Raw genomic sequence first — 23,889 nt, 5'->3', positions numbered from 1 at the left:
AGATGCATATAACGAAAGAAGTACTATGATCATGCAAAAGAAGCACACACACACACAAACACAATAAACTATATATGAAGTTGCCTCTAATGAAAGAAGAAAACCTATCAAAATATTTGCTCAAAACCATAATATTAAGTAATCTAGTCTTTATTTTACAGATTCTGTTTTTTTTTAATCCAAAGACTTTTCCTGAAGGTAATTAGTACTTAATTTGTTTTTTGAGGAAAACAGTTACAAAATACTAAAACGGTGTAAGTATTAAGGCAGCAATTTTACTTTTTTCTACCACTAATTAACTCTGGGTTCTGCCACTCAGAATGGAGAAGTCCACTCAGATGTTAATTTTTTTTTAATATATATTATTCGTCACTGACTGTGTGGGGAAACCAAAGCTCTCGGAGAAAACCCACACAGACATGAGGAGGGACATTCTGTGCCATCCTGTGACTTTAATAGCCACTCAGAATGGAGAAGTCCACTCAGATGTTTTTATTTTTTTTATTTTTATATTATTCGTCACTGACTGTGTGGGGAAACCGAAGCTCTCGGAGAAAACCCACACAGACATGGGGAAGGACATTTATTTGAAATTTGTCCTGGATTAGGAGTCCTCTTGCCTATTCTTGTGCTTCCTCAAACCAAGGAAGTGGCGCCTTCTCTTCCATACAGAATGCTTCTTGGTTGTCATGGCCGCATTCTCCCCACCACCTGTAGCCCCAGCATTCGGATCTACGCCCTGAGAAACAGAGGGAGAGTCTTCAGCCTCTAGTTCAGGGTTCTGAGGAACACACTCATACAATGAATCCTGTGAATCGCTTAAGGAAGACTCATTCAGATGTTCCAGGTCCTGTGAAAGACAGAGGGGCTCCTCCATCTGGTGGACCTGGTTCTTGAGGTTTACCAGTTCTGAGTGAAGGACCCTATTAAATTCCTTCTCAGCCTGGAACTGAGCAACAAGCTGAACGTTTTGTTTACTTGTTGTACCATGGATGGACATAGATGTCTGTTGAAGGTACAAAATGTATTGGAGTGATCTGGATGGAAAAACAGCTTTTTCTGTAACTATTAAAGTTGTGTAAGTGTTAATAGCTAGCCCTAATCTATGAATGCTATGATAGCAATGAATAACACTGGGGAACGTAATTTTTGTTGAGTTAGGTCTGACAGCTGTTTTTGAACTATAGGATCCCCGTTTTCTTAAAAAATATGAAAAATACTGTACTTAACAGATATCTGCTTGTTTTCACTAAACAAAAGTAGCCTAACAGTCTGTGCAACAATCTTTTTGCTCTTCCCAAACCATGGGGATACCAAATGCCAACTTTTCACGTGTTCCTTTGGTCCACATACATAAACTCTCGACACACTGCTTGCACGGCTTGTCTTGATCGCAGAGTTTTACTTTAAAATATGAAAAATATGCTTGTTTGACAAATGCACTGATATTTGCCCTCTGACTTGGAATGGTGAAACTAGCTGCTAGAAAAAAACTGACTGCAATTTTGGAATCAGCATTTTTTTTTTTCTGAATTGTTCCCCAGTGTAATGAAAGCTATGCCCAAGGAGAACAATTAAAAATCTCTCTCTTATCTCTCCTCAGGATCATTACTTAAATGTATGACCACAAAACAGACCGATAAAGTACCAAATGCTGACGATGAAAACCGTAAGTCCAGTGTTCTACTTTAATTGATATGCCATGCCCTGGAAAGATTCTTTATGACAATATACACATTTTGTTTTTTTGTCAGGCAGAATTTGAACCAGTGCTTAAAAAAATAGCCTTATGAGAATATGAGTCATTTACAATGTAACAACCTTGTTGTTATTTAGTTATTTATTTTGTTTTTTATTGTTCTTTACAATCAGTTTTTTCACATTATTTAATTCTAATATGGTACGATATGTGAACATTTGGAATAAAAAAAAGTTTTGATTTCATACATTTTTTGTTGGTGTTAGATTATTTATAACATAATGGTGATGAACACTGGTCGGAAGGGACCCCTGGGAATTTTTGCTTAGGGACCCAACAGACTCTAGTCTGTGCCACACAAACCAGCAATCATTCACATTTTCATGGTGAAGCAGGGCAATGAGTCACCCACATGTTGCCTTTTATAAAAGGCCAGTGGAAGCACTGTTAAGGTACTGAGTCGAGAGAGACTACGTAAAGGAGCCCTAAAGGGTCCTCGTTTCATTTAATTCTTTCTATTAGCAGAGTACTTCACTCCCGCCATTTCATTCTTCTCCCCTCAGGCTCTGTGTTGACACTGAGAAACCAATTCACAGACAGCAGGATGTTTTTTATGCAGCAGAGAAGGAATTAAAAATAGGCTATATACCCGACCCAAAGTATTTTCCTGTGAAAAACAACACCAACAAAACTGTGCAGCGCCACAGGCGACCCTCTACCTCCTCATGTTCAATGGTATTAGAATCATGGTATCCAAGAGTACCACTATTTTTTATTTGTCTCTTTGACGTCCTAGCTGAACTTTGTGTGATGACGAATGTGTTTTCACTTTTATGTAATGTCGGAACTCAATAGAAGGAGAGGTCGATCTGTCCTCGTCTTTTTCTTGCTTTAAGGACATGATATTACTTCAAGAATAGAGAGCAGGCAACGTTCAGTAGTTTCAAGAAGTATTGACATCTGTTGATTGTAGAACTAATCAAGCTATTCTTGTACTGGAGCCAATCAGAGTCTGCCATGATTCATTCATCGATTTATTTGTTTTGGTGATGAACCCAGGCTGTTCTGTTTATCTTTCTGTCAAAAATATACAGTGTTCCAGTTTGTCCTCCCTTCTTTTCTCTCTGTCTGCTGGAGAGACGCTGTTCATTGCCAGCATATTGTGTAAGGATTCATCATGCTGCCGTTGTTGACAGACTTGACTGTCACACACTTGTCAAGATGCCAAGCAGTCACAAGTGATGGAGGGAACACGCTCGCAAAACGCACACACCAGTGCAAGTAGAAATGCAGGCGGAGGAGATCTTAAGTAGCCAAGTAACTGAAGGACTTTGTCTTGTCTGTCAAATACAATGTCTTGATGGAAAAAGGGGCACAAGTCAAATGAAAAGTACATTATGAGATAATTAAGTGACAGGGGAGGAAAATCAGTAAGAATATAGCAACTCATTTAAAAGATACATTGTTATTTTGTGTAAAACAGGTGACTTAAAGACAGAAGAAATAAGATACTTTAACACAATTGTTTGCAACAATGGTTGCTTTGACTGACAGGTGGGTGCCAATGCAGATGGCTTGTTTGAGCACCTAGGGATCATTTGGCCCGCCTCAGGTCCGCAGATGATCCACATCTTTGCAGATTTTTAGATCAGCCAGGAGGCGGAGGACGCAGTACTGCCAACATGGTGGCAGCCAGAGCCACAGATTTGGAAACTGGGTGATGTCACACATACGCCATCCCTTCTTTATACTGTGAGAAGTACCACAATGGCCTAAGTTGGCGGAGGACTCATTGCATGTCTTTCCTCTCTCTCTCTCCCTACCCTGAATTTCTGTCATCCCTCTACTTTTAGCTGTCCAATAAAAACATAAAAATGTTCCAAAAAGAATATTTCATGAGCCAAAACCTCATCTCTGCAACTGTTTTGGGACACTTGGTTTGATAAATCAAAATAGACACCAGCAGAGAGCTCAGTTTCTGAAAGCCAGTTAGATGATACAATGATCTTTTTTGAGGGAAGAAATAACTGCTGCTATTATGAAATGATGAGACATTACAGCCTGAACCTAAAATCAGATACAAAATGCTGTGTACAGAAGCCACATATTCTTTAGACTGTGTATAAGTTTAGTCATTTCAATTTCATACGGTTTAAATAAACATGTAAATAAATCAATCAGACCAAAGCAACTTATACTGAACAATTCAACAAATTAACTCCTTTCCTAATAAGTTGATATTACATGTATATTATACATTTTAACATACACTGAACAATGGGAGATTTTATTTGTACACACATCTAAAGTATTTATAAAAGCTGGTGGATAAATGTTCTGTAGGTGGTGATAAATGTGTAGTGTAGTTTATTGACTGGTTGTTGTAATTTAAAAATTGATTCTAGACTAGATTAACAGTTATGTTTATTGTATTTTGTTAGATTTTTTATTTGGAGTATGAAACATGAGCGCATCAGTTGTTATATTTGTTTAATATCTGAATGTAGTCTTCTTGTGTGTCAGATAAAATATCACAGGTCTATTGCACGACTCCTGAAATGTCACTCAGCATATGGCATACTTGACTGTTCTATGTGATCTAATACAAGCTATAGGCAATATGATATTGTATAAATAGAGAACAGGTGTGATATATTTGCTTATGTGTGTTTGGTTATTTCCTGCACAGAGTAAAGTAGGTACAATGTAACTTGGAAAGGTTACAAACTCACAAAAGATTAAAGACTGTAAATGTTGAATAATGTTCCTCGGTCGGATTCCCACATGAATCTTTTAATGAATATAAAAGTTTATTTAAGCAACCAACCCCCTCACCTGGAAAATTGACGACAATTGATGCATTAAATTCAGAGTTTTAAACAGCTTTGAGTTTCTGTGTGTGTGTGTGTGTGTGTGTGTGTGTGTGTGTGTGTTTTGAGACAGTTTTATAAAAAGGCCTTTTTATAAAAAAATAGTTTTAACCTTTTAAAGGGATGTTTGTCTGCTACGTATGTAGGTTTGACCTTTATTTCCTTGCATAATATAATCTACAGTATGTATTTCTGCTGTATCATTCAGTGAAGTTTTGTCAGTTTGTGTAAAGCCTTAAATAACTTTTAAAGGCTCATAATCCACATTTCAGACAGTTTTTCTCCAGTGCTTTCTCCAGTTTATAATTTCATTAAATTTAGAACACTCAGCTGTTGCTGGAAGCTGTGCCTCCAGAGGTTTTTAATGATTTTAACTGAACTGAGAACATCTGCTTTATGCGTCGACTGTGCTGAGTGGCACATAAAATGAAATGACTTACTCCGTTTTGTGTTTATTTTTGATGTTCTTGTTCCCTTCTCCTTCAGGCTATTTTTCCCAACTGTTTTACAGATGGTACAGGTCCACTCTTCGCTTTGTACATACTCCATCTTGTACCATCTTCACCCCCTCTCCATCTGGCTCCTCTTTTTTTTTTCTTCTTTTTTGCCGTGTTTACTTGTGCGATGTACACTCATGGCTTCTCGTCTGTATATGTGACAATCTTCAAACAAATGCATCATCATAATACATAATCTACTCTCCCATTAGCTGTGTATGTTTGCTGTTTGTTTACCTTGGTGCCCAGTGGCCCCAAACCAGATGGGTCGATTGTCTTTGAGCCATAAAGAGGATATCAGTATGGCAGCAGAATGAGCCTTGTGCCAACCAAAACACTGTTATCCAACAGTGTGTGCTCTCTGCTCAATGAGACACTTACAAGGTTTACAAGCAGGATCCTCCATGTGCACCAACAAGTGATATCACCTTAACTGAAGCAGAAATAATGAAAAGCACATAATATACACAATAATTTAGTAACGTTAATATGTTACAGGTGTCTACCGCAGGTCCAATCTAGTGGTACGGCAGCCAAATAAAGGTTTTTATTTATTTTATTTGTTTTATTGTATATCTTGTTGTTTTATTGTTTATTGCGTCTTAAATAAGCTCATAGTTTAAGCATACTGTCTGGATATATTCAGTGTAAAATAATATTCTTCATTTTGACTAATGTGCTAAATATTGTACTGCAGGAATGGGAAGTGTTTGGATTCAGTTCAATGTTAATCTGATCCTCCTGTATCAACATGACTCAACTCACTACCATCCCCTCATCTCAGCCTTACTGGAGGCCATGACTCACACAGAAAGCTTTTGACTTCATTACAGGCTACTATCTTATCTGCTCTTAGTTTATAAAAGACATTCTACATTTCCGAATCAAATGAAAAATGAAGAATGAGACAACGAAAGAGGAGGAACATGTTGGTTTGAATTTGTAGAAACTATTACAACACAGATTTTTTTTTACAAATTGATTGGAAAACATTGGATCATAATTGTTTGATATAAGAAGGAACTGAGATAAAGTGAAACGATTAATACAAACCCAACAGACAAGGTGCCAAAATCACCACTGACACTGACAGAATAGCCATCTACAGCTAAGAAACATGAATATAATATAATGTTAAAAGAATGCTCCACAGATTTAGCGTTGCCTCTAACATTGTTAAAACTCATGATGGACAGTTTCAGAGTTAAAATATGCAACATCGTCTTCTTTCTTGTCAAAACCAGGTGCCTACATTATCCACAATGGAACACTGTGACAAGTAACATAATTGGTAGATATTACATACAGAACAAACAGCTAAATATGAATACAGTATAGATTAGATATGCACAGTAGGGGTATAAATATGCTATAGATATATACAGAGGTATAAATATGTATTAGTATGTGGGGTGAAAAGGGGGTCATTAGTGAAGGGGAAAGAAAAGTTGCACACCCTCTGCAAATGCTACAGCATCATTGGTGGGAAGTGGAGAACTGGTAATGTTGGGCAGTCTTCACCACCCTGTGCAGTGCTTTTCAGTCTGAGACAGAGCAGTTGTCATACCATACTGTGGTGCAGCTGGTAAGAACGCTCTCATTGGTGTAGAAGTTCACCAGAATTGGAGGAGACAGATGGATCTTCTTGAGTCTCTTCAAAAAGAACGGATGCTGGTGAGCCTGCTTGACTGGGGTTCAAGTGTGGGAGGTCCTCAGAGATGTGGACACCCAGAAACTTGAAGCTGGAGACATGCTTAACCTCTGTCTTGTTTATGTTTTCAGTTTAAATATTAAAAAGGATATTAAATGTAAACATGCTCCTTGTTGATATTCTGAAAGGACTTGCTTGAGACTTGAGACCACGACCAAGTCATTTGGTCCATTTGATGGGTCGTTTACTCATCAGAATAATAAGTGTCCTTGGGCAAGATGCTAAACCACAAATTGCTCCCCAAGTGTGTGTAAGTGTATGAATTGGATTAGTAAATTTTTGATGAGAAGATGGCATCTTGTACGGCAGCCTTTGCCAACACTGTGTGCCTGGAGTCAGGGTATGAATGTGTGTATGTATTTGTACCATGTCTGGTATATATAGCTCATAAATCTGGAAGGGAAATCATACTGACAAGCCTGCATTTCATTTGACATTTAATTTGAACTTTTTATTACTTTTTCTTTGAGAATAATTCAGCCACCAACAATGGCTATGGAAGCACTAAAATCAATATATTTCGGGCACTTATTCACAGAAATGAAGCTAAAATGAACAGACGGGTCTGCTGTTTTCTCTATGATGAGGAATAAATTCTTGCCTATAGGCCTCATTATAACAATGTCCAAAGAACATTCATTGGTGGGTACACCCTAATGAATGCAATGCTACTGAAATGCGTAGGAACATTTCTGCCTATTGTACCCTGTGTCCTGTTTATAGACTACCTTTATGACATAACTAATAAAATTGACGACATTTCAGTCACATGGTGAACTCCTGATTCTCTTTTATTTGTCTCAGTTTTCATATTTCTGCCAGTAATGTTAGAGGATGACACGTGCAGTCATTCTAGGTGTGCATATTGAAATTTAAAAATACAGCCACAATGTTGTTTATTGAAGCAAAGAGTATTTTTAGATATAGAACGGATCAGAGATCATAGCAACACTGTTCAACCACTCTCAGTGTGTCTGTAAGTCAGATGTAATACCAGAAGAAAAAAAAAACATGGAGATTATTTGGATCTGCCCACGTGGAAGAAATATAAGGAGACATGACAAACACATTAAGTATATTAAATCAGCCTAGCAAAGTAGTTAATGAGCAAACCTCATAACAGTTCTTAATATTCATAATATCAATACTGAGGAGTGTGCACATTTGCCTCCAGAACAACTTTAATTCCTTCTTAAAGATACTCAGCCGTTCTTTAAGAAGGAAACATATTGATTTCTTTGAGGTATGAAGACGTAATTAATTTGATCTTTATATAACAAATCAAATATGATAGGCCAGTGATTTCCATCACATGTGATGATTTTTAAACACTGATCTATATACTCCTACTATTTATACTGCTCCTCTGACATTGCTACATTGAGTGATGTTTCCTGCAATGATATAATATACTAGACTATCCTTTTTGTTATCCCGGTGTTATAAGAGTAGCGTAGTTCCCATTGGGAACAGAGCAGTGTGTAAGGTGTGTGTGTGTAAGGTGTGAGTGAGCAAGCAGTAAGGAGGAGCAGAGTGAATGTGTGAACGGCAGAGCAACAGAGCAGGTTAGTGCAAGAAGTTTGGTTAGAATGAAATATACAGTGTAGGTTGCAATACGCGATTAAATAAAAGCCTACTGTGTCTCAAAGTCAACTCCAGAGCTCCCGTCTGTCATTTCACTGCTGTGGGAAGTGAAAGGAGGTTAATTCCAAGGTCAGTCGGCATCTCCCCTATGCTGCCTGATAATGGATCAAGGAAATTTTGACAATGGGCAAACAAAGTCTAGTTTTCCCAAGATCACAAGATAATTATCCCATTATCTTGAGAAAAGAAAGTCTCGTTATCTTGAGAAGATTATTTTATTATATCGAGAAAACAAATGAAATTAACCTATTATCACAAGAAAACGGAGGAAATAAAATGTACAAATGCATGACTGCTTAGGGCTTCCGGCTTTTAAGTTTGGACTTAATGCCAGGCGGAACCCAAAAAGAAATCATCAAATGATTATAGGAGTGGAACATGAATGTGTGTACCAGATTTCATGGGAATACATTGAGTAGTGGTTAAGGTATTGAATTCAGAGCCACAAATGACGGTATCTTGGTGGTGCTAGAGGAAAAGTCAGAGATCGACAAAGTCATTAGGATTCATCCTCTGGGCACCATGGATGTCTGTAACAAATCCCACAGCAATCTGTCCGGTAGTTGTTGCAATCCTTACACATACTCAACAAAACCATGGATGAAACAGTGAGCAGCAAGTTGCAGCAGGTAGAACTAAGAAGCAAAACCAGTCAACATGAGGCTGGTATGTGGCTGCAGCAGTCAAAGTTAGTAACAGAAATAGCCCACATTTTTTCATATATCGAACATGCCTGGTGATAATTGGATCAGCTGGCGGTCAGCTGAAGTGATGTTACTGTAGATACTGTAGATAGCCTACAGTAGAGACTTAATTGGAGTAAGAAATGGTGTGTTACATCTTGTAGGTTGGGTTGGAGAGGTTGTGGGAAGAATCAGATAAATGTGGACGGCCTCATTAAATAGAAGCACACCAGCTTTGGTCCAATTAAAACAGGCAGAGTCACATTACCCTGTTTGTGTGTGTGCATGCAGACATGTTCATATGTTGTAGATTTATGTATGTGAAGGATGTTTTTACATGGTGGTGACACATGAAATATTGACTTTGAAAGACATCATCTTTACCATCACTACTATTACCATAATAATCAAATGTACACATTCCTAAGTAATGACACTTTTTTATACCTGACAGTTTGATGTGGAAAGTAATAATGAATAAAAAATCACAATTTTGAGTTGTCTGTCTGCAGCCAAATAAATAGGTAGGTTTCCTTTCACATTCCTTTTAGCTTTCTACCAAATCCTGAGAGAAACATCTACCTCTTTAGCTTGCTATATGTAATATTATTTTCACCAAAAAAGGGTCAAATGTTGCATTGTTATTTCAGACAATTGCAACACTACCCTGCCAAAATTAGTGCACTTTGCTAGGAAATACATAGTGGACACAGTGTTCTGTATAGAAGTGTGCTAACGGAGGTATCCAAACTGAGATGGCGCTCTGTAAGTAGTGTACAGTATTTGAGGCTGGGCAACGAAAACAATAAGCTGAAAGAAGTTGAAACACACGGCAAAGAAGGAGAACAATACAATTTGTTGATAAATCTCATGGGTGTGTCACTTTGAGTGATGCCCTTTCACAATATACTCACATTTGATCCAGTGTTGAAATAAATGTATTGATTAGTGCAGCTTTAAGATTTTTAGAGACACAAAACACCTTTGATTATTTCTGTAAAAAGGGGACGGTGGTTATGAGAAAAACAAGATGAACTGTTCCTTAATAAAAGCAAAGCATTGTAAAATATTTACAATATTTAATATATTTACCTCAAAATGGACGTGATATTTGATTTAAATCAGGGTTCTAAAATAAATAAATATGCATATACAATAAATGTATGTATAATTTCTTGTGCCTTTTCACCTTTCCCTATGACTCCATCATTATGCTTGCTGATAGACCTTTAGAGTTATTACAGTCCATTTATGTAGTTGGGGAGGGTTGGGGGATTCTCTGTGGAATCACTAGATAGTTGACTGGTCAGATGTCTAAATGGATGGCTAGTGCAATGGATGAATCATATCCCCTGGTGCACTAATCTAATGGTTCATCACTAATCTATAATTGACTACAATCTATTTTGGGAAAAATTGCATGAATGGATCTCATTTGGCTTAAGTATTTTGCATGTTTACTTGGGCCTTTGTACGGCCATCGCTGGCAGTAATTACAGCTAAATGTCTTCTTACGTATTTATCTTCCAGGTTCACACACCTGCATTTGAGTCACTTAAACTCATTTAGATTGGCAGTAGCGCAGCAGTGGATTGGTATTTTCAGGTTTCTCCAATATTATGATTTTTTTTTTTTTGCATCTAATTTGTAAAGATAGTCCACTTCTTCAGTTTTTTATGGCAACATCTTTCTCAGTTGTTTAGATAAATGAATAAATGAACAGCATAATGTAAACATCACATCACTCAGTGAAACTACCCTGATTAAATAAGGTTAGAGAAAAATGCTTTGATTAGACCGAAAGTGGGAAAAACATTTTAACACCAAGAGGCATAATATTTTTGCTAAGTATGCTATTCAGGGTAGAGGGATTGTACACAAGTTTGAGTTTGTGTGCCTCCAATTGAATCAAGCAGATCCGACTGACCACAAGGAGAAATAAGCATGCAAATACCAAACTATCAGAGAATAAAGTCAAAGAAAAAGTAGCCAATTCATGTAACTTTAACTGTGCAATAGCATTCTAAAGATCATATATAGTAATGTGTGGAGACACAAATAGTTTATTTCTGCTATTTCTTACCTGACCTTTGTGGAATATGTTTAGTTTAGTGAAGCTATTGATGTTGGCCAAAACAAGCTGTACAAATATTAGTAATGCAGCATGGTGTGGGGGACTGAAATATATGATGAAGGGACTGTATTTCCAGCAACTGGTCCTGTAAAATGGCCTCACATTTGTTGGACGTTTTTATAAACCTTGCAGAACATTGACTGGTCCAAATGACTCCTACGAGATGGCTGCTCATACCATGACAGATCCACCTCCATGTTTAACACCTGGCAAAAGACACTGTGGGTTGAATGCATTCTTTCACTTTCTCCAAACAGAAACAGGTTCACTTAGAAAACAAAGACAATTCATTTATCCTTATTAATTTTACTTTACTCAGGCACAGACAGGCCTGACACAACACTGTGAGCTAGCATTAAATTTAAGTGAATGGAAAAAAAAGTTTTTTTTAAACTTCCCCTGTTACTACATTATGTAATTTTACAGTTTTTGTGATTAAATCTGCTATCCTGGCACTGCATATTTGGGATGCCCAAATTTACTCAAATAAATACTGACTATCATGTCTCATTTCACGTAAGAGATACAGCTGAAAGTGATGAATATTAGGACAAACCACTTTATCACTCTATTTAGCATTTCATAAAATGTTTATAGCACACTATAATGTAGTTGTAAACTGATATCAGGATATTTGAAGGTGTTTATCAATAAAAGTATTTGCCATTTCAATTCTAACCTCACCTATAAAGATATTATATTTAGACATACAACACTTTTATTTACTTACAACTACATGGTACTTAATACTCCACGACATATTTATATAATGTTATGAAAGAGAGGTAAAGTAAAACAAATAGACACACATATGCATATACAGTCAAAAAAAGGGGCAGGCTTTAAAGGCAGGCACTCAAGTTGCTACTAACATGATTTTGATTTGAGTCTCTTCTTGATTAATCGATTAATTGGTCTATAAAAACTGAATATACTGAAATATATTCAGTGCAATTTTCTAAAGCCATCAAAGTTAACTCATTTTGTGTCCGACAAATCAAGGTATTTAATTAACTATCATGAAAAAACAAAAAGAAATATCTGAATTCTCAGAAGAAAATGTCAAGAAGCTGGAACAAGAAAATGTTGGGACTATTCATTTTCTGTTTCAACTATGTAATCATTTATGAATTGACTTGTTTTAGCTCTAGATAAAAAGCACATCTAACAAAGTGAGTATTCAGTGGGGGGGGACTTAAACACCTCATTTGATGCTGCTGTCCTCAGATGAACAGACTGTTCCAGAGACTGGGTCCAAAACTACAGAAGGCAGCTTCGCCGCAGGTCCTTGTCAGAGTTTTGGGTAAGCTACAGCAAGCAGCAGAGAGTCTGTGAAACTGAGGGCTTTACCCTAGCAATACATCAAAGTCAGTGGCATATACATGAGAAGATTTATGGACAAACACTACAATGTAAGAAATGGTCCAAAAACTAACTGCAGGTAAGCGTAGGGATTTGACAACAGGCACAAGGTGAGGTCTTTTCTTTGTTCCAGTCACTTCAAGCTGTGATGATTTATAGGTTAAGTTTGGGAGACATGAGTGCACAGCAGGACAGAAAAGTTTGAAAACAAAGGCATAAAACTCAGTGTTTAGCCCACTACCTGTGTAAATGCCTCTGTAGTATCATCACTAAAGCTTCCTCTTTTATTATCAGAGGTAATTGAGTTGAGATGGTGGCTGTGAACACAACATATTGTCCCTCCACATACAGTAATCACCACCAGGAAGTCCAATTAAGGAGTCTACATTACTGGGAGGCACTATCTGACAATAATACATGAGAGAATAGATGAGAGCTCACGTGAACGCTAAATAAAATCCCTGTGACGCTCTCTTCAAATCAATGAGGCGAGCGATATGAAACATACATAATTTGCAACACTTTGTGGGTGATGAAACAACAGCCTTTAGATTAGATCGCCCACCCCCAACCTCGTGGCGAGAATAGTTTAATGGTAAATATCATGGGTGAGTTTCACAACCTTCTCATTGGCTCAGAAGTCAGAGACCCCGCCGTATAAAGCGGGAGTGCCTCATGTAGCGGTCTTTCACCACTGGCAGACGTTTTGGTTCACACTTGGAGTTGGACTGACGGGAAAACACCTTTTACGCGCAGAGCGCTTGGAGAGGTTGCTGAGGAGCGCACGCCGTTTTTCGAAGGAAACGGGAGAAAGACTTCAACATCCAACAGGTTTGTTTATGTTTGATGTTAGATGTTAGATATGTGAAGCGATGGTACTTCATGGGGTTTTGTGTGAGGGGGGAAAAAGTTATTTAGATGCGCCTTCGCTCATTTATTTAAATAAGTAATTCCAATTCCAACGACTTAAGTGATTTTATTGAGAAAAAAGAAATAATACAGAAATAAGACATAGCAGTGGTTTGATCAGTTACATATGCTTGATTTGTCTGAGATGATAGAACTCAACTGCGCTTGTTTAAATCGTTTAGGGGGGAATTTTAAGGTTTATTTTTTTATCTCACTATGTTTGCGCACTGATTTACACATTTAATTAAAGTGCTGTTTGGAGGTGCTTAGACACTCTTTTAATGAAATGTGAAAGAAATGTGTCCTTCTTGCCTGCAACTTATATGTTTACTCTCCCTTACTAATTAGTGAGATTCATGGTTCAAGAGATTGGTTTTCTAGTGAGGTGTAAAAGGCAACATATATTTAGTGTGAGGTTTGTGTCTTATTTGGGGAATAATAATTAGTAAACCTCGAGAAAAATGTTGATTTTTGTGTGTTTGTTATGGTTTGATGTCCTCCCTCCTCTTCATGCATCACTTTTCTGTTCACAGAGAAACTGTTAGCTGAGGCATCTGAGTGGGCATGTGGCTACTGGAGAAGCTCCGTAGCTCTGTGGAGAGCAGTGGGACACAATCCCAGCCCCCACAAACAGTAGAGGCCATTCCTGTTTCTGTTTATGCCAATGTCCTTACTCCAGAGAAGATCCCTGATTTCTTCATCCCCCCAAAACTGATCTGCTGCCCACCAGAGGAGTCTCTCACCCCAGAACCACAGCATTGCACATTACGACCCTCCTCCTCTGACCATGCTATCTGCAGCCAGAGCCCCAGAGCTAGGAGCAGCAAGAACCCCTGCAGCCCTCGCCTCTTTTCCCGCCTTGGAAATCTCCAGAAGTCAGCCAACCGTCACATCATCCAAATAGAGAGCGCTGACGAACCTGGTGCTGGACCTGCAGACAAGGTCAGCGTTGACGTTAACACTAATGCAGACCCCCAATCACAGACTGCAATGTCTCTACCATACGTCCCCAAGGCTCAGACCTCCTATGGCTTTTCCACCCTGGTGGAGTCTCCTCATACTCGACGTAAGGAGAGCCTATTCCACAGCGACCCCTGCAGCCCTCTCACCTCCCCGAACTCCCAGAGGCGATCCCAAGGGGGGACTCTTCTGGCCCCAGCAGACCCAAACCCTTACCGCTATTTCAGTGGTGGAGAGAGTGACACCTGCTCCTCAGCCGAGTCATCCCCCTTTAACTCCCCTCTCCTGTCCCGCTCTGCCTCTCTCCTACGCTCCATTACCCAGGAGACACAAGCCAAGGTGAGGATTGTTTCTCGAAGAGTCTGTGCGTGTTTAAGGGTTTCCCTTTTTTGATGTAGCATCAGGCTGTATTCTGTATGTTTACCCATTGCTTTTTCTCTCTCCCTTAAGGTCTCTCGTGCCAAGCGCTCCTTGGCACGCCACAGTTCTCTCTCCACTGATGATTGCAGCTCAGCAGACAACAGCCCCAACATGCAGCGCCGCCGCATGCGCTGCCCCCCCTCTCCTGCCTTTCGTGGATGTAAAAGCAGTATCTTAAGAGGGGCAGCTTCAGACCTCCTGCAGCGTGAGCACACTGTAAACCTCCACAAGGGGGGGACACTGAGGCTGAGCACTCACTACGACCCAGAGGCAGCTCGCCTGAGGGTGCGTGTGCTCGCAGCTGAGGCCCTTTACGACAGGCAAACGGACCTTAAAAGCATTAACTGCTGTGTAGCACTCTATCTGAATCCTGGCAAGCAGCAGAAACAGAGGAGCACCATCATCAAGAATAGCAGGAATCCAGTATTTAATGAGGACTTTTTCTTTGACGCACTGCCCCAGTCACAAGTAAAGAGTCTGGCCATGAAGATAAAAGTAGTGAACAAAGGAACCAGTCTGAGGAGAGACGTGCTTCTAGGAGAAAGGGAGGTGCTGCTCAGTGAGCTGCTCGCGGGCCTCTAGGGAGTCCCCGTCAGACTTCAGTGAAAATAAGCAGCTCCACGTCTCGAAGGCCCTTTCTATCCCAGTCCACAGATCTGATACTGGGAATGTGAAAGCATACTGATAATGCTAATGACAAAGGAGCTGCATCTTGCACACTGTATCAATGGACAAAAAATTAGGCCTGTGTAGAATTAAAAGTTCCACTTGAGATCACTTGGGCTCGGTCTAGGTCAAACAAATGGAAACTACCGTTATTTACATGCTTATCAGTATATTAGCAATGTGAGCAGTGGAGCTGTCGTCCTTGACTATTTCTCTCTAAGTATTGAGTTACAAAAGGTGTTGCCTTCTCTGATGAGCTTTGTGTTGTGGCTCAGTATCATATCAGCTGTGATGCAATGATGACTTTGTTTAATATGAAGCTGTATTTTTTGTAATAATGCAGTAATATAACGTGCACGTTCCTGTGGAAAATCAACAATGCCTCTGTGTACTTGGTAAAATGTATATTTGGGAATTAGATTTTAATTGACCTTGGATGTAAAATTAATGACTGTTACATGTCGTGACATGCTTTTGAACTACTTATGAATAAAAATACTAAACTCTCACTGATGCTGTTTTCAGCCTGCAGCTTTGTCTCTGTGATTTTATCTTCTATTAATTCCTCAGGATCAGGAGCAAGCCCTAAGAAATGATTACAAACCCTCCTTTGCAAATAAGTTGGAGGCTGGGTCCTCTGAGACAGACACGGGCTGGGTGTCATTTGTGAGGCTTTTAATCCTGGGTCTTTGCATGCAATATTGTCTCTGTGCGCAGCCAAACTCCCTGTTTAATTTTGAAATTATGCCTGCTACTCAGGCTGCCCTCCAGTGAGTTTCAAATTATTATTAAGGACAACAGGAGGTTTAATCATGGCTCAATTACTCTGCTACTCTGGATATCATTTATCTGTACAGTAATATGTTTAATGTTCAGTGTTTGATGTTTTGATTGATATATTAAAATTTATTTCTACCGAGGGAGTAAAACATAACCATAATTGTCCAAACATACATTTGTCAGGTATGCATGTTGGTTCCATTAAGCATTGAAGCGCATGATCCAAGAGTGGATCTTATGCCTCCTCTACTGGTGAAACATCAGAATGACACATTACAGTCCCCCAAAAAATATTATTACATTGAAAGCAACTTTTAATTGCCTGATAACCTGCTGTTTTATCCCATCTGCCCATATATACGCTAAGACAGATGCTCCTGTGACCCTGAAAAGGAAAGAAAAATACATTTCATTAAAAAATGTAAACACTCTGAGAACACTCTCAGCCTCATGATGTAGGGTGATCTGCAGCCAGCTCCATTTGCTTATAAAGTACTGAAATAAGTCCCCACAGGCAAGTGGGACACATTCATTTGTGGGCTTCAAGAACATTAATTTCCCACCGACATGAAAGCAAAAAGATAAAACTAGTGAGGAAAATTAAGTAATTCTTTTTGCCTTTGTAGACTGTGATTGTCTAATAATCTCTGGATTAAGTAAACCAATGAGCATTTTAGAACCCAAAAAATGTATTTTCTTAGTCATCGTCTCACTATTAGTAATGGGGTTCATTATGGAAACATTCTCTGCCAAAGTTAGAACAGTTTTGGTTACTTCACATGAAATATTTCCGTCTCTTCTGTTTTTCTTAGTGATTTGAATGTATTTTAAAGATTCAAAAGATTTATTGTCATATGCACAGTCAACACACATGATTCATACAGCAGTTCTGTGCACCAATCAGAATCTTTTTTATAATCAGAGGATTTTATAATCAGATTCTAAAGACAGTTGGGCGGTTATGTTTTCAAAACAGTGGTACTTCATTGGATACCTCGCGCTTATTACTATGATATTTTATATACCTGTTTTTCACAGATTTTAGCAATCACTACAGCTCCCTTGTGATATTGGCCGAGGCGATGGAGAGTCAAGGTTAAGCTTAAGATGCCTCACAGGCACTTCTAAATTCAATGATCATTCATTTTAAGTAACGATTACATCGACTTTTTGGCAAGAAATGTGTGCGGTGAATATAACCCCATCTGACTGCCAGCAAGGTAATAAGACATGGATTGTGTCCTGAATTTCCTCTCTACATGACCTACTCAAAGTTTTAATTTGTAAACATTATATATTCTATAAAACAAACATTAAACTTACTGTAGAATGTTTTTATTGTTTGTTTCCTTTCTTTAGTTTAAGAAAAAGCTTGAAAAGGGCTTTGGGATGCTGTCAGCAAGACGAGGTGTCATGTCATTACACCAGTATTCAAATCCCAAGAAGTGAACTTCTTCTATGAATTTTTATAACATATTCTAATCCTACTACAGTTCTCATCAACAGCTGCAATATGCTGCACGCCAGACTGCATTTATGCATATGAAAGTAGGCATATGATTTTTCATACTGTGGAGAGATACAGAAGAAAAAAGTCAATATCCACATTTGCATAAATGTAAGGTCCCGAAGTTCACGCACAGCTTCATGCATGTCAATATCGAAGTCAATATTATGGCTGTGCAAAGGAGAATAAAGTAATGTGATCTCCTCAAGACTCTTCAAGATGTTCAGATCAGTCTTAATTCCACAGCTACTTACTATGCAGATATTTATTTGATCGTTCCTTCCTTTTTTTATATGAGGGTTGTAAATATATGATAATTACCTAGATGCTATTGCTAATGCAGGAATTTCACAGTACCAGCATGGAAAATGAATTACTTCCCTAGTGATGGCTGCAAAATTACTGCAAGTGCTATTAAACAGTATTAACAGTACTGATTTAATGGCGGAGTATGGCTTAACCACCTTGTTATTCACTACCCTATTAATGTGACATGACTGCAGAAGCCTGATGCTGTTGGCAGCAGATGATGTTTGCTCATAATGCAGGAGGCCTCAGTGTCTGTGAGATCAAGTTACTGTCATTTGACTGTGCTGGTTTCTTTAGCCTTCCTTGGTCTGTTTAATTTAGGCTCAAACTGATTATCTGAAATTATGGCAAACACACAATTTTCTGGTCATTGTGGCAATAAATGTTGAATATCATTGGATGAACACACATTTTTTTAGTAGTTTTGTGATAATTAGTCACAGGAGAAGACTTCATTGTCTTATATATGTCTGTAACTTTTTTCCAACTACTACTGGCCTCATCAACAAGGCTGACACTGACTCTTACCCTCCACTCCAGACCCTACATTAATGTTTGCATGATGTTACATTAAGGTCTACTGCCTATATGCACTACATTAATTATTATTTTTATTTTTTTTTATCTTTTGGATGACAACGTTATATATCTTGCACATACCTACAAAAAACTACATCTAAATCTCTTTTAATTTTAAAAACATATTTTACATATATTTACATCTTCTAGTACTGGCTTTTATCTTCCTTACATGTTTTACTTAATGTTTGTTGTGCACCAAAACAACAAGCCAAATTACTTCTTTGTGAAAATCTATTTGACATGTATTAATAATATAGTAATAATCTCTGATTCTGTTTCCCAGTTTGTCCAGAAATAGAATAAGGAATATGTTAACAATGTTTGTGTTGTGTTTTAATGTAATTAAATAAATTATACATCATTTAATTTTGTTTATATGTATCCACTCCATTTAAATTCCTCCTGCTGTGGGTGTATTTGGTTTGTGAGCCGGGCATCAGCTGGCACCCTCCGTCTACGTGAGCTAGCGCTCCTTGTTGGTCCGAACAATCATAACAAACGAACCCATCAGCTGGTGGGTCATTTAACTCGCCTGCATCGTGGAGAATGTAGTTCTTTCGAAGTGGTAAAACGCCTCCTGTGCTCGGACGAGTGAATTCCATCAAAACTACGTCACCCAGAATGCCTCGCTGCCGTCGTAAACATAGACCTGTCAAACAACACAAACGCCATCTTGACAGCACCCTCAAAATGGCAGAAAGATGTGAGCTAGAAACCGAGTCCAAACTATGATTCCTGCCCTCTGGTATTCAAAAACAGACGCGACAGTTTTTCCATAAACGAGTGGTTATGGGGTTGGTGTCCAGCACGGCAGCTCAGAGCCTGTAAAATGGACATAACGACGGCGGTTTTCAACGCGGCCAGAGATGGTAAGCTGAAACTTATCCAGAAGTTGCTGAGCAACAAAACTCCTGAGGAGCTGGAGGCTTTAGCCGAGGAGAAAACACAAGGAGGCACTCCTCTGTTGATAGCCTCTCGTTACGGACATTTAGAGGTTGTAGATTACCTCCTTGAACATTGTAAAGCAAATGTTGAACTCGGGGGGGCGGTTAACTTTGACGGCGAGACCATCGAGGGGGCTCCGCCGCTGTGGGCGGCGTCGGCGGCCGGTCACCTCCCCGTGGTCAAGACGCTACTAAAACACGGTGCCTCAGTCAACAACGCAACACTAACTAACTCAACGCCGCTGCGAGCAGCCTGCTTTGATGGCCACCTGGAAATCGTACGCTACCTGGTGGAGCACAGAGCCGACATGGAGGTAGCAAACCGACACGGCCACACCTGCCTCATGATCTCCTGTTACAAGGGCCACAAGGAGATAGCCAAGTTCCTCCTGGACCGCGGTGCTGATGTGAACCGCAAGAGTGTGAAAGGAAACACCGCCCTCCACGACTGTGCTGAGTCAGGCAGCCTGGACATCATGAAGATGCTGCTGAAGTGCAATGCTCGGATGGAGAGAGATGGATATGGGATGACCCCGCTCCTCGCTGCGAGTGTCACAGGTCACACTAACATTGTAGAGTACCTCGCCCACCAGCCTCGCACCTCCAGAGAGGAGCGAATCGACGCGCTTGAACTCCTCGGGGCGACTTTTGTGGACAAAAAGCGGGATCTCTTGGGGGCGATGAGGTACTGGAGAAGAGCCATGGAGCTGAGGCAACCAGGGGACAAAACTGGGTCCCTGGCCAAGCCTCCACCTGGTCCCCCTATCCCCGCCTATGGCTGTGCACAGGAGGTGAGCACTGCAGAGGAACTGGAAGCTTTGATCACAGACCCTGATGAAATGAGGATGCAGGCCTTGTTGGTACGAGAACGCATCCTAGGGCCATCCCACCCGGACACCTCTTATTACATCCGCTACAGGGGAGCTGTGTATGCCGACTCGGGCAACTTTGAACGCTGCATCAGCCTTTGGAAATACGCTTTAGACATGCAGCAGAGCAACCTGGACCCTCTCAGCCCCATGACAGCCTCCAGTTTCCTGTCCTTTGCAGAGCTCTTCTCTTTTGTTCTCCAAGACCGGGCCAAAGGCACCCTGTCGACGCGCATCACCTTCCACGATCTGATGACTGTGCTGGGGAAAAGCGTGAGGGAGGTCGAAAGAGCTGTGGCGCAGAGGGACAACCCACCGGAAGCTCCTCAGTTCACCAAAGCTCTCTCCATCATCCTGCACCTCATCTTCCTGCTGGAGAAGCTGGAGTGCAGCCCAGAGCAGGAGCACCAGAAGAAGCACACAGTGTACCGTCTGCTTAAGCTCAACCCGCGAGGTCGGAGCGGCTTCGCCCCTCTGCACATGGCCGTAGACAAGGAAACCACGTCTGTGGGCCGCTATCCTGTCGGCCGCTTCCCTTCCCAGGCGGTGGCGGCGCTCCTCCTAGAGTGCGGCGCAGACGTCGATTCACGTGACTGTGAGAACAACACGCCGCTGCACATCGCCGCTAACAACGGCTGTCCAGAGATTATGGCACTACTTATGAAGGCCGGGGCTCACTTTGACGCTAAAAATGCACAGAGGAAGACAGCCTACGAGCTGCTGGATGAGCAGAGCAGCGGACACCCGGCCCTCTACCCACTGAACTACGTCACCCTTCAGTGCCTGGCGGCTCGTGCAATTGAGAAGCACAGACTGCCCTATCGGGGACTCATCTCTGAGGAGATGGAGGCTTTCATTGAGCTGCACTGACTTCCACTACTGTCCCCGTGATGAGGCACCCCTGCACTACTCTTCTTGTTGTCCCCTATACCTGACAGTGATCTGCCACAAACTTTCTTTTCTTCAACGCCATTCTCCATCATCTTTGTCTCCTTTTGACTTCCACTTCGCTTGTAGCCCTACCAACCTTGTGTCAGACCAAACCATAGCAATAAACATCCAGCCTCTGGGGCTTAAATCTCCGGCTGAAACCTGGTCAGTTATCGCTTGATTCTAACATTAAGTCATGCAGACTTTTAAAGTGGTTGTTGGTTTATTTAAAGCTGGGTGAAACTTCAGCTTGATATAGGCTTTAATGCATTTCTCCCCCTTTTTTTTGTCCCAGTAAAAAGGAGACTTACGGTATGATGGTGCTTGTGTGTATTTGGTCATGGCTGGACTGTATGAAAGATGGTTTTAATATTACTCCTAGGAAGCATCTGAACAAACTAGCCAGGTTACATGCATGGAAATGAAGAGTAAATATGGTAGCTCACTTGTTGTTTTGCATATTGATTCAGAAAGGACGTGTTTGAACAAACTCAACCACCCAAACCTGCTTGTTTTTGCCTGGTTCTGTTTGTTTACACGTCTGCTATGTGTCTTTGATATGCGAAGGTGTTGAATTTACTGTGCCAAATGTCAGCCATGGGGACATGTCCTGTTACAGACCGTAAACTGGTGGCGAAATGAAAAGCAACTAACTTATCTTTTTAATTATAAGCCGAAGTAATAACCTAAAAGTGAGAGATGAGACACACTATTCTCCAGTCCCTGGAGATGTTTGATACTGTGACCGCGACATGATTCGACCGCCTGCAGAGCCATCATTTTGAAAGACTTTTATGAGACTGAGGATGAGTTTTAAAAAAAAGAAAAGCTGGTACCATTGTTTGGCTAACACTCCCCGGTCTCCACAAAGACATTTATGACCTATGCAGTTTGTGATATTCCAATCAGAAGCAACGTTTTCTGAGCAAAAATTCACGACATTGTACATGGGGACTATACTTTCATCTTACATGCATATCTCAAACCTGGGGCTGCTTCACTGACAGTGAATTGGCATCTTCTGGATTTCTGAACTGAGAATGTTTTCTTAAAATGTCTGCCTATGTCCGAATGTATGGTTTCAAACTAGAGCCTCAAGTGTGCCTACATCATTCGACACCTGGGTAATGTCAACATCAACAGAGGTATTTAATTCACTGCCAGAGAAGCAATATAAGAAAACAGGAGTTTTTGCGATGATAACAGCAGAGCTTAAGCCCTCTTGTTCGTATCCAGAGTACCTGAGATCATGTGTTGATTCTGTTTTGGAGTGAATTTTCCCTTTAACCTCAGATGCAGCTCACAGAAATGGAACAGATGGCTCTCTGGCCATTCCTGCATCTTTAGTCTTATTTTTATTAGTCTCTCTTTTTGTTTATCTCGTCATCATGAATGTTTTATTTGTCTGTCTGTGCTAAGCACCACCAAGTTGAATGCACACTGAGGGGCTCTAAATCCTAAATAGACAACTTACATTCAGGCTATGAACAGTCGCTGCCTTTCTCTTTCTCAACTGATTCATTTAACTGATGATAACTCAAGAACAAAAGCGTGTTGGAGATGCTTGAATAAAATTCAGTGTCGCAACATAATCTGTGTGCGCTTGTGTGTCAGTGATCTTACTTGGAATTGCTTTTGAATCGCAAAGTAAGTATCCGAGAATTGTAAATGTATCTCTTACTGTGCTTTGGCATGTCACTAGTTCTTTAGCTTGAGTGCTGTTGCGGCATTTGCATTAAAAGCATCATTATACATACTCAGATGGATTTAAATGGTTGTGATAGCGGGACGTAAAAGCCCTACAACCCTATCTGGTAAACCAGATCCATGAAATTATCTTATTTAGAAAGTGGAAGGCAGTATTTTAGGGTGCATAAAAAATGTCACATTACTAAAATCAAAAAAAATATTCCATGCCTACTTAATTTAGGTCTTTATACCAAACATAGGCTTTCCACTGCTCTGCTCACGTAAACCTGGGGACACTGAAATAAAGCATAACAGAAACTTGATCTTTCTGAGTCCTGCACTCTTAAAGTATAAATAGAGTGCAATTAACGTCACTGCTGCAGAGCAGTGGTAGAGACAGGGCACTTACCCTGCTAATTTTAGGGATCTTTTGCCCTAGCTTCAACTCTGAAAACGGGAATACTGTAACGCTATACAGTCAGGCAGGTCACAGTGTGACTGGCAGAGACAGTACACAGACAACAGAGACTGCATTATTCTGACAGGAAACAGAAACAATATGAGCTCATTTATTTTGAACATGAGGAATGCTGAAGTTAGCCGAACCTGAAATATTAATTATCTGCTATTGTTAGCGGCAGTGTGACAGGTGTCATGTTGGCATCGTCAGCAGAGAAACAACAGCTGGTAAAAAGGGATTCAAGTCCCTGTGACAACATGCATC

General features: G+C 40.1%; 2 protein-coding genes across 2 annotated transcripts; both read left to right on the top strand.

Moving 5' to 3' along the window:
* Window positions 1–13,074: 13,074 nt before the first annotated feature.
* LOC104929663 (C2 calcium-dependent domain-containing protein 4C) lies at window positions 13,075–16,016 on the top strand. The gene is made up of 3 exons (XM_010744243.3): window positions 13,075–13,431; window positions 14,043–14,808; window positions 14,920–16,016. Exons 2-3 carry the CDS (start codon window positions 14,074–14,076, stop codon window positions 15,469–15,471), a joined length of 1,287 nt encoding a protein of 428 aa, XP_010742545.2. The 5' UTR covers window positions 13,075–13,431; window positions 14,043–14,073; the 3' UTR covers window positions 15,472–16,016.
* A 3,329-nt stretch (window positions 16,017–19,345) lies between these two features.
* Window positions 19,346–22,926, top strand: fem1a (fem-1 homolog a). Its single transcript, XM_010744207.3, has one exon. The coding sequence runs from the start codon at window positions 19,563–19,565 to the stop codon at window positions 21,414–21,416; it is 1,854 nt and encodes a 617-aa protein (XP_010742509.1). The 5' UTR covers window positions 19,346–19,562; the 3' UTR covers window positions 21,417–22,926.
* Window positions 22,927–23,889: the final 963 nt, after the last annotated feature.

The sequence above is a fragment of the Larimichthys crocea genome, chromosome XII, assembly GCF_000972845.2.
Source record: "Larimichthys crocea isolate SSNF chromosome XII, L_crocea_2.0, whole genome shotgun sequence".
Lineage (NCBI taxonomy): Eukaryota > Metazoa > Chordata > Actinopteri > Sciaenidae > Larimichthys > Larimichthys crocea.
Note: the sequence above shows the minus strand (reverse complement) of the source record. Positions and strands in the feature narration are given on the sequence as shown.